We start from the raw sequence: 11,732 nt of genomic DNA on the forward strand, positions 1-11,732 counted from the left end.
CTCTCAACTGTCAGATTGTTACATGACTACTGGAAGAATAATCCATATTTGATTCTGTGCAACTTGAGTTTCCAACATCAGAGTCAGGGTTGTCTGAGATAACTGACGAGCATAACAGAGAAGGTCAACAGGCTTATAATAAGAATAATGATGTTTTCCTATTACAGCGTTTTGATTTATAAATGGACCGATGCAACTGACTGCAAACTTCAGCACATGGACCAGTTATCTTTGTACAAATAGGACATTACATTTAGATCAACGTACTCCATGTTAGTTACTTTATAATACGATGATTACTGCCTTGTTATTTCCACTTCTCGTCAGCTGTAGCGGACAAACATTCCTCTCAGATTTATTCAGTTCAGTTCTGAGATAAACGTTTTTATGGCCTAATAAATCACTCCGTGTGCCGTCTGGGGACTTCCACCCACAATTAAAAGTAAATGAGTGACAGGAAACTTTCCCCTTTATACTTCCCATCAATGAATTCTTTCCGGGTTAAGGTTTTCCACACATTTGAGGACTTACAGTTTTAAATATAATATTGTTGAGCTTAAAGGTGCACTATGTAGATTTGGTAGTGAAATGTATAAGTTGGAGAAGAACAATTCAACTTTAATGAATAAACTGCAATATAAGGATAAGGACGGGAAAATAGAGGAATGGCAGGATTGTGTGCATGATGGTAATGCTTTGCTTTATCAACTAAGAGAAAGGAAGTCACTGCCAGTTTCCAGCCTGTTTTATGTATTCAAAGGAAATGTTTTGGAAAGTCTTTTTGGTTTATAAAAGGCAAACTGTGTAACGTGAAATGGAAAAATTGGAAATTTTTCTGAATAAATTAATTACAAACCATTTGAAATGTTTAAAGGCTTTATGTGCGAAATCAAGTATATCCTCTGAAAATAACTCTGTGAGTCATGACTGTCTACAATGGGTGTAACACCCGAGTCCCACTGTCTGTGATGCTTTCAGAGTTTTCAGAGTCCTATCTTCACTTTGTTAACATCGCCAGCCCGACGGCTGACTCCTCCCCTCGCGAATAAAAGTTGTTTAATTGAGGGACTAGAGAAAAGAAGAATAACATACTGTACTCACTGCTCAACTGTGTTTCTAGATCACGCTCATTTCAGGTAAATTTACATGCAGTGTGAAGATACGAGCATAATAAAGATCGCTAGCATTAGCATGCTAACCCACAATGCACCGCGAGTTGTTTTGGTTTCATGCTGGTGCTCAAGGGCGACATCTGCTGGATCAAAAAATCGCATAAAAAGCCTTTAACACTTTTTCATATTTGACATTTAGACGTCCTTTTTGGTAGAGTACCACAGCAACAGGGTTGGATGCAGACTTTTCTTTCCACTGGGCTGGCCCTACTGGGGAACTGACCAATATAAGCAGTGGCCTGAAGTTTGTGTGCACACACACACACACACACAAATAGTAGCATTTATGGTTAATGATAAATGGACTTGTACATTATCGTCTTCTGACCACTCAAAGTGCTTTAAAACAGTATTCACACCACATTCATATGCTGATGGCAGAGGAGGTGTTACCCATTCACACACTGATGTTAATGCCACTGGGAGACTGACCGTACCACTAAGCCACAACATATACGGTTTATATCTCCACCAATCTATATAGATATCTATACATCCACCTTTACTAATAACGTTTAAGTAATTCAAAGATGTTATATTTGTGTATTTGCCCCCCTACATTCAAATGCCAGGACAGCTAAACAAAAGCTCTGCTCAGATAAAGAGCCAATCATCGTTTAGAAATGTGTTTTATCTTTACGATCACACGTGGGCTGTTATAGGCTGAATATTTGTCAGTTTTCATTGTTTATTTAAAGCAGACATCAAGGATGTAATGGTCTGTCATGTTATCTCTTAGCTAATACAATGAGTGGCAGGAGATTATTAAGCAATCTGTGAAACTGATACAACAAACAGACTACATTGAGATGACATTGTCTTTCGTTCACTTCATACTTACACTTACTGATGACAGAAAGCTTCACGATAATCAGCGCAAAGACATTAATTTTTTTACTTTAAAAAATACAAAAAATAAATTAGAAATGTAATTTTAAGTGATGTATAATATGGGAAAAACACCATAGAGATGTGTTGAGTTGTTGAATCTATAATGCCCTTTATAACATTTTATAAGGAAAAGTACATTTTCATTGTTTTATAAATTAACAAGCTGCTCCATATGATACGTTATATTGTGTTTGCATTTACATAACATGCATGAATAAAGCTGACCTCACCATAGTTATACTGATATCAAAGTAAGAACCTGATCTGTTGCTTAAGCTGATGTATTAAGGAGCTCTAACATCGTGACACAAAAGTTTGATTGTCTGAATGTGTTTTTATTATTACCCCCCTCTTTGTTCACTGATACTCTGAAGTGCCAGAATTGACTCAGTAAAACTTTTTGTCCAAAAGTAAAGAACCTGTATTGAAGGATTAATTGCACCTAAAACCTTCCTTCAACAGCGATTACTGCAGACTTAGGGTTTCTCAATACCTGTCAGGCTGTCACTGTGAAGTGAAGGGATGTCTAAACCTTCAAGAGTTTAACGGGTCAGACTCCAAACACAACAACCTCAGGCCATGTGAGAGCATATTGTAAGAGATCTGTTTCCTGTTTCCTAACTCGTTTGTATGAAGATCGACTTAAACAACTACTTAAAATATGTTGAGAGAAATGAGAACGTGGACAGCTTCTTAATACTTATAGAGATGTCCTGCTCAGAAAAGTAATACTACTTAACTCACTGACATCTCAAACTCTTAAACTTCTATAATAGGCAGAAAACAAATTGTTAAACTCATATTTGGATTCACAACAATCGCCAAATTTGACGGCTCAGAAGTCCCACATCGATGTTGGAATGACACCAAAAGAAAAAAAGAAAGAAAGATGATCTGAGTGCAAAGGTGAGCAGAAATATGAGCCTTGTCAAAGTACTCCTGAGTGCTTTATAAGGGCGCCTCGTCTCACCTGTACACACACACACACGGAGACAGACAGAGATACAGAGACAGAGAGAGAGACAGAGAGAGAGAGCTGGGAAATACATGTGCAGCATTTCAGGTGAGTTCTCTTTAATCCTTTGAACTGTTAATATTTTGAATTTGACACCGTTTTCAAATGATGCTTAGCTACATTTTTAACAACTTGTGGCCGTATTGTCAGAGTTTTTCTTTACTTTTCTTTTCTCGACTTTTGTCTTCTTGTCTTTTCTTTACTCACCTGAACTTTTTTATGTGTCAGATTTAGCCAAAAAGCAAATTTTCATACCCAGTCTCTGTCAATGTTTTTGTAAAGATTTGAAATCGTATGACCCCAAAACTGATCACAGACTGCATATCATTAATATATAGTCTGTGGTACTGAACAGATTCATGAATGAAATCAAAATTGTGTTTTTATCAGTTAATTAAAGCAATAGTTTATAAGTTAGTTTATGTATCAAAATAAGTTTCTTATAATTAACATTTTTGGTCATAAAAAAAAGGCTGGTTGTCTTGGAACAACTTCTTAACTTAAAAAAGAAAAAACAGAATGACATATATTTACAACCCGCTATAATGTTATAGATACAGTATAGGTGCAGATAGAAAGCACAGGTTCGTGCACAGAGAGCGAGAGTTAGGTCCAATTATATATGCAAGGTCCAAAGTTGTAAACAGGTCTTGGGCAGGTAGGTGAGGCTCTGTGATAAGTCTCGCTGCAGGTAAACATTGAATCTCTTGGTGTCCTTTTCCCTCCAGGTCTGATCTACACTCTGCACCATGCGGTTCAACACGCTGTTCTTCCTGCTGATGGGATTCTGTCTCAGTATTACGTTGGCACAAGGTAAGGTAACAAGACAGCTGGAGAAGTGTTGCAATAACAGATTGATAAAATAGATAAAGTGAGGGTCAAAGGTTGGTTTATTGCAGACAAGTATGAGTGTGGGCAGATGAGGACCTCTTTGTTCACGATGTCCAACTTCTCCTCTCTGATGCAATCACCTCTTTATTGATAACTAGATTTAGTGGACTTTGTACAAATGTTGTTGTATAATACATTCAAGATTCAAGGTTACAGTTACAACAGTGTGATCATCTTTTACTGGGAGGCTTCATGTAAAGATTAAAGCTCCTGTGAGGATGTTTTAGCTGGTTATGAAAAAGATTGAAATTCATAGTTATGCATCTCTATGACCTACTTAAGCACACAAGCAACAAGACTGATTAATTTCATATTGTGATTAATCGATGTCTATAGACGCTGCCGTAGGGTAGGTGTGGTATGGTGTGATTAACAGCAAGCAGATGAAACAGCCTCTCTTTTTTTTTCTAGACAAGAAAGTGAACATTTGATTTGAAAAAAAAAAAAGACAGCAGGGTGAGATTTTTTATCAGAAAAATACTTCCTTAATCTACCTGCACAGGACAAGATTAGAAAAGAGATAGGAAGGAACTTTTTTCCCCACAGGGGGCGCCAAATTCACCACAAACCGAAAGTTCCTGTGTAAATGTAAAAGATATCAAATATAATGAAACGAAATTAAACAGAATTCTAACAGACAAGGTGAAGCAGTAATTAAAATAACAATAGGGACGTTTTAGATTTGTTTTTTAAAGCGCAGATAGCCTATAGCGGTTATGTTGCGCGCCCCTTGTATAGAGGCACTAGTCCTCGTCACAGCATGTCCTCGTTGATGCATGTCAACCCGCTCCCAACATTTCCTGTCTCTCTTCAGCTGTCCTATCCAAAGAAAGCGAAAAGGCCCAAAAATAACTTAAAAATTATATTCACTGTAAGGTCCAAATTTATATGTTAGCGACTTGAGACTTTGTGATGAAATCAACAGTTGCAGCTTAAATTCACATTCCAGGAGTTAGCGAGCGTTGCACGTCTGTGGTTTTATGAGGTTTTATTGCTTGTATAAGTCTAAAGGTCTGGTGGAAAAAACTGTTCCTCAGTCTGCTTTTACGGTCCTGTGCTGTACCTCCAGCCTGAAGGGCTCCTCTGTGTACAGTGTAATAGCTAAACTACATAAAGGGACTGAACTTTCCTGTGTTTCTCATCCCTCAGGGACCTATGAAGACTGCTGTTTGAGGTACGTGAAAACACTGAGCGGCAGGGTTCAGAGACATGCCGTGAAGTACAGATGGCAGGTGCCGGATGGAGACTGCAACCTGGTTGCTGTGATGTGAGTACACACAAACAACTAATTTAAAAAACATCCTGAAAATAGACCCTCCTCGACTTTAGAGTTCCTCATTTAAATAACAGATTTCTCCCTCCTGCTTTTCAAACTAAACTTCTGTTTGAATGATTTATCTTCCAGTTTCACTATGAGGAAGGGCCGGGAGTTTTGCACGGACCCCAAAGAGAGCTGGGTGGGAGATCTGATGGAGAGGGTTGACAGAAAGGGAAAGAACGGCAGCAAGGTGAGTGAACCCTGAAAAACTGTCCGACTTATCGAATCACTGGGTTTCTTGTGTTCATAAAACAAATGACAAATCTGCCACTGAATTCAGTTTATTTACCCTAAATGAATGCTTGGCGTGGGAAAAAATAGAGAAGTCGAAGCTCGAGAATTAAATAAAAATTGGTGATAGATTTAAAAAAAAAAAAGAAAATGAAATATTTGTCAATTGATGTATAAATGAATGTCTTTGCTCTTCACAGAACCGGTCACATCAGCACAGACACTAAGAAGGAGGGGTAACCACAATGGCCGCCGTTCATCTCTCCTCCCTCTAACAAATCTTATCATAAAGCATCCAACAGTTATATGGCGTCTTACTGGAAAGCTGGTCAAGGACTTCTTGTAGCATTACTTTTTCTTTCACTCTGGCTCGGTCAAAGATGAATAGTTCACTTAGGGTTGGACTGCTGACGCCAGCTGGACTGCACATATAAATTCAATATCATGGCTGCTTCACTGAGAGTACTTGGGACTGTTTTCTTGCCCTTCGAGGTTTCAGATATTCAATAAGCTGCTTAGTTTAATGGTGATGGAGTGTAAATAATATAATTACTAAGATGGAGTTTGCTTCATGTGTTTCAAATGTCAATAACCGATGTAATAACAAGCTGTCAAATGTCAAAATATATCTGAATTTTTGTATTATAGAAATGGAAAAACCTCTGTCTTTGTTCCTTCTCTGTACTTTAAATGTTTGTCTCTTCACATGTTTTAAGAAAAGGTTTTCTAACAATGTGTTTCTCAAAAAGAGATTTAATAAATGTGTTCATTAATGTTGTTTACAAGTGCAACACTTTTTGTACAATATTTATATCAATGGACTTCCAAAATATTTTCCTCGATGATTTAATTAAACTCTTTTTATTTTAATATTTAAAACTCTTTTAAAGGGCCTACTGAATCCTTTTATACAAATGTTTGTGGAGACTGAATTATATGAGGAATATTTTATTCCTGAAACAGTTTGGTTAAAGCAAAGTTAATCAATGTTATGTATTCAGCTTAGCTCCCTTACACGTGTCCAAATAAGGGATTATACAAATATACTGGAGCAAAATGTATATATACAAAAATACTTCATTAAACAAGCTTGTATTCTTGTACTCACTGGTGGAAAAAAGAAAGAAAGTCAAATCAAAGATCAAACACAAATATACAAAAAAAACACAAGAAAAACTACGGGAAGCCACAAAAGGAAATCTCCAAACATGAACCACAGGAGGGTTGACCTAATGATCTGACATAGACCATATACCCAGGTGATCAAACACAGGTTAGACTAATTGACACAGGTGAAAAATATTCAGGGTGGGGCACCCAATCACCGAGGAGGTAAAGCGCAATAAGGAAGGAAGCAAAACATGAAACAAACTACAAAATAAAACAGGAACCACTTAAAACTAAACCTGAGGGTGAGAAACACAAGGATTCCTAAATAAATTGGGGCGGCAGTGGTTCAGTTGGTAGAGTCGGTCGTCTCTCAACTGGAAGGTCGGGGGTTTGATCCCCGGCTCCTGTATTCGATTTGAAGCTTTATAAAGTATGATATAAAGTAGAATAGGTTTCATCACATGATGTTATCATCATAAAAGCAGAGTGTATACCAGCTGTGTTTCACTTAACACGTGTTGAAGTGCAATTCAAAATGTGACTCATCAATACTGTTTTAGTAGAAGTAGAAGTGTAACTACTCATGGGAAATTACTCTCACTGATCACTGCAGTCAAAACAGAGCAACACAATCAACTTCAACTTTTTTTTAATTTGTCCCCGAAGGGCGATTGGTTTTGCGGCGAGACAGAAAAAGAGCAACACGAATGTTGAACTGGTTTCAAACACAGAAGGACAAGTTAGAGACACATAAACAGTTTAACACAGGGTGTGGCAAACTTTTAAGCCTGTGACCCCCCCCCCGACCCCCCCAAAAAAAGGGTGCCAGAGACCAGGGACCCCCTACTGTCCTTGTAAGGGGTTTAAGCATTTTATGGTGCGCACAGTCACAAGCACTAATACAGTAGGCCTGTCCTAACACCGGCATTAGACCAACACAAAAGAACACAGCAGCCTGAAAATAATAAATATTATTTAAGGGTCTCTGTGTGCATTTCTATCTCTAAAGAGCAACAGATCCTACATTGTTGCAGTTATGTGCAAACCATTTTAAGGACTTTTTACACATTACTTTCATTTCAGCACAAATCTCACGGTTTAATTTTAAAATTGAACAACTTTTTTTGATTTTCAACATAATGGGTAAAATATGCATTTTTAAATCATTTCAAATTCTTACTTGTTGTGGGAAGGCAACTCGCAACCCCCCCTTTCAGTGCCCCAGGGGGTCCCTGGTTTATCACGCTTGTTTATCACACTCTGATGTTTACACCTGCTCTCTGTCAACAGCTTTGCAAAGTTTTTGGACATTTCCTAGTTTTGCAGATTTATTCGCATTGCATGTGAAGCCAATAAAAAGGTCTAATACTGAACAAAGTAGGCCTGAGTTTTTCAGACTGGCCGTGCAAATGATCTGCAGCAATAGAAGTGACACATGTGAAGCTTCAGTGAGAGTATTTATGAATGTAACGTGCAGATTTACAGCCAGAAGTATCTGATGGGACTGGTGCTTGATTGATTTTTGTCATTGATGTAGGTGCTTCATGGGCATTTACAAGAACTGCTGGGACACGCAGCTGATAAAATCTCCCAGTGAGTAATGCAGCGTTTGACTGGGCTGTCTGCGGAGATTAATGACTCACAAACTGTTGCCTTGCAGAGGCTTGGTCTTTTACTCTGCGTGTTGATTGAAATATGCATCAATGGCAACATTTCAGACAGTACAATGCTGCTTTTGAATAGTTAAAAGTAGAGCAATCACCATGAAAAGCTGAGTTCTGCATGCACACAGCTGAACGTTTTGTTTGAATTTGTTTCCAATTTGGCCCAGAGGTTAAGGTGATTGATAACTTGACTAATTCACAATGATTAACAAGACAGAAATGGCATAAACCACGCTGATGGATAACTGCTCAGAGTGAGAATAATCAATGCATCTTTTGAGGACAAAAAATTGGGTTGCAGCTTGAAAAGGATCTTGGCGTTGATGCTTATTTCAAAACATTACTGAAAAACTTGAAGCGCTCTTTGATTTTGGCATGCTGGGGCAGAAAGACATGGCTGGGTTGGCATCGAGATCAGAAATGTAAGCCATCTTTAGTCAAAGAGAAAATAAAACCCCTGAAAGGTAAGTATGAGCGGGAAACAATAATCCGATTTTTTGTTTTTTTCTACCCTGAAACAGATTTGATGAATTACAGGAAACAGGGTGAATGAGCACACTCGGAGCAGAAAGCAGAGACAGCGAGGTTCACAAGTGTCACTGTCAGCCGATGAAATCATTTTTAAAAACCAGCATGGGCTTGTTGTTTTTCATTTGTTGTCTCTCTGCCAAATTCATACCGTAGAAACTTTGAAATTCATGTTAACAGAGGTCTGTGCATGTTTGGTGCAACAAAAAAAAGATATTGGCATTTAACATGACTCTAAGGAGAAAAAGGCAAAAGGGTAAAGAAGAGGGATGAAAAAAAAGTCATGAAAGACATTCACACAATGCAGTTATTGAAAAGTGACATTTTATTTACAGCCATAATATTTTACACTGCTCTCCCTCAGCCTAAATCTGTCAAAACCACACCTTTATTTCCCTTTGAGCGGTGAGCTGTATGTGCAGGACTACAAAGAATCACTGAACTATTTTATGCTGATGAGCCAGAAATATTGCCCAGGGTTACCGTTATGCTTCAAGGTCACTAAAGTTCAATGTTGAATTAAGTTTGTGGAAACAAAACAGAATCATCAGAATCATCAGAATTCATCTTTTAGATTTGAACTCTGCATCTTACTTTGAATAGAAGAACAGTTTTGTTTTTGTTTTGTTTTTTTAAGGGGGGGGGCTTTTTTCTTTTATTAGATAGGATAGAGAGACAGGAAATGTTCAGAGGAGCGAGTTGGGGGATGTGGCTCAGTTTGTAGAGTCGGTTGTCTTCTAACCGGAAGGTCAAGGGTTCGTTCCCCAGCTCCCGCAGCTACATGTGCGATGTGACCTTGGGCAAGACACTTAACCCAAAGTCGCTCCCGCTGCTTCGTCTGCGGCATATGAATGTGTATGAATGGGATCAGTTACTTCTGATGGTCACTTTACAGAACAGCCTCTGCCATCAGTGTGTGAATGTGTAGGTGTGACCTGTGCTGTAAAAGTGCTTTGAGTTGTCAGAAGAAAAGAAAAGCGCTTTACAAGCTCAAGTCCATTTACCATTTACATGCAGCAAAGTGCCGAGTTGGGATTTGAACCGACAGCGCTGCGATGAGGACTCCATACATGGGGCGCACAACTAACTGCTTGGGCTCTCCGGCGCCCCCTTTGTGATGTATTCTTACATTTACAGTAGTGATCACGTCTTTGCTTTAAAATAAAATGGTTTAAATAAAATATGAAATTATTTAATATTCTATAAAAACGTACTGACAGTTAAAATGTGTCCTCTGCACTGCTAATAGCTGCAGACTTTGTGTATTGAAAATGGGTCACTTTTCAAAGTTTCATCTATAAAAATGTTTAATAGGAACAAACATTACCACCAGGAGTTATGAAAGAGCATAAAATATAAATGGAGGTTTGACGAAAAAGATGAGAAAACAGTAAAAGTTTAAATCTCATTAAAATGTCATCACAGATGAGATGTACTTTGTAAAGCAGACGGCGATCTTGCAAAACCAAACACTAAATTGTATCTTAAAAAAATACCCGGATTATTTCCCACACTAATCTGACATTTCAATCATAAAAAAAAACTTCCATATAGTTTAGATATTTCGAAATTCCTCTTGAGCCATCATCTGCCGTCATGTGACATTTCTTTCATGCTGAGTTAGTTTAAATGCATCTACCCTGTAAAAATCAGGATGTTATTTCAGCAGCCAATGAGTGCCAAGTACAGTCCACAGCTTGTTTTCTGGGTCTACGCTCCTTTCCAGTGACTTGCATTTGCACAAAACGTTAGGAAATCCTCCGTCGTTAATTTACTTCCCTGGAATAACATATCACTTTTAGAATGACATGTCTTCAAAAAACAAACTTGAAGGAGCGCTTCCTGTACACAGAAGTAGTGTAAGTTTGAGACGCTCTCTTGGGATACATGCTGTAATAGAAAATTAACTTCCAGGCACATTAATTTAAACACTTTAAAAATACCTTTATCTTCATGGCAGGGTCATCAGGACCTAAAACATTTGATGCGTTTCAGCATGAAGCCACCATCAGGGTGAAAGAAAGTCACTGACTTCCTGATGAAGGATTGATGCCAACCTCAACCAGAAACTTTCAAGTCAAATAAATAAAACCCATCAGACCCAGAGAGAACATTTGATTTGCTCTCTTTTTAACTTAGGCAGAGGCCACTCGTATTTATTTTCAGCTCCTTGAAGTATGTTCTTTCTACTTGTATTCTCCTTACTGATGTAGCAGACTGCAACCTTAAAAAAAAGCATGTCGCCACCTACTGAACTGGAGTCCTTAACACCGTGACTATGTCAAGAATATTCATTTTATTATGTCTTTTTTCTTGATAGCACTTTGGGTAAGAGTAGACATGATGGAAAGGAGCCGCAAGAGTTGAACTGGCCTGCCCGTCTGGAGGACGACAGCCTCTGTACATGATGTGTGCCACATAACCGCTAGGCTACACGGCACCCTCAAACCTTCTAAATAAAGCTTTTTGAAACCATGATGGTTTTTTAAATGTCTGTAAAAGAAAGGCTGGGAAAACACAAGAGAACTAAACTGGTTTTGGATAATATTATTCATTGCTGTTAGAATTTCAGGGATGCTGAGATGAAATTAAGGAGCACATCTAAAAACGGTCTTAAATTTCCATAAGATCTTACCTGCCATTGTTGTTGTCAGAGTGTGGCACCTTTCAAATTCAAACCACGATCTTCACAGTCTTGAAAAACGGCCTAACAGTAAAATCAGTCCAATTAGTAAAATGGTTGAATAAGATGTTTTTGAACATGGTTTTCTAATAGGTTTCTGCTCTATCAGAACTTTGATATTATATTTACATTATGTTCTATTTCAGGTCCATTTCTAGTGGCTTTAACAGTAATGATTGTTACGTTCTCATTAAACTCTAAAATAAAAAGGCAAATGAGCTCCCAATAC

General features: G+C 38.0%; 1 protein-coding gene across 1 annotated transcript; it reads left to right on the forward strand.

Annotated features, from left to right (window-relative positions):
* The first annotated feature begins 2,958 nt into the window (after nt 1-2,958).
* Nucleotides 2,959-6,296, forward strand: ccl25a (chemokine (C-C motif) ligand 25a). The gene is made up of 5 exons (XM_061045275.1): nt 2,959-3,126; nt 3,807-3,891; nt 5,119-5,236; nt 5,375-5,477; nt 5,719-6,296. Exons 2-5 carry the CDS (start codon nt 3,828-3,830, stop codon nt 5,743-5,745), a joined length of 312 nt encoding a protein of 103 aa, XP_060901258.1. The 5' UTR covers nt 2,959-3,126; nt 3,807-3,827; the 3' UTR covers nt 5,746-6,296.
* The last annotated feature ends 5,436 nt before the right edge of the window (nt 6,297-11,732 follow it).

Source organism: Labrus mixtus, chromosome 8 (assembly GCF_963584025.1).
Source record: "Labrus mixtus chromosome 8, fLabMix1.1, whole genome shotgun sequence".
NCBI lineage: Eukaryota > Metazoa > Chordata > Actinopteri > Labriformes > Labridae > Labrus > Labrus mixtus.

What these genes read in the sequence shown, in the direction of transcription:
- ccl25a (XM_061045275.1), top strand. Translation starts at nt 3,828, where the DNA reads ATGCGGTTCAACACGCTGTTCTTCCTGCTGATGGGATTCTGTCTCAGT. An exon ending in CAGTATTACGTTGGCACAAG is followed by an intron (nt 3,892 to 5,118) that starts GTAAGGTAACAA and finishes CTCATCCCTCAG; the next exon opens with GGACCTATGAAGACTGCTGT. An exon ending in TGCAACCTGGTTGCTGTGAT is followed by an intron (nt 5,237 to 5,374) that starts GTGAGTACACAC and finishes TTTATCTTCCAG; the next exon opens with TTTCACTATGAGGAAGGGCC.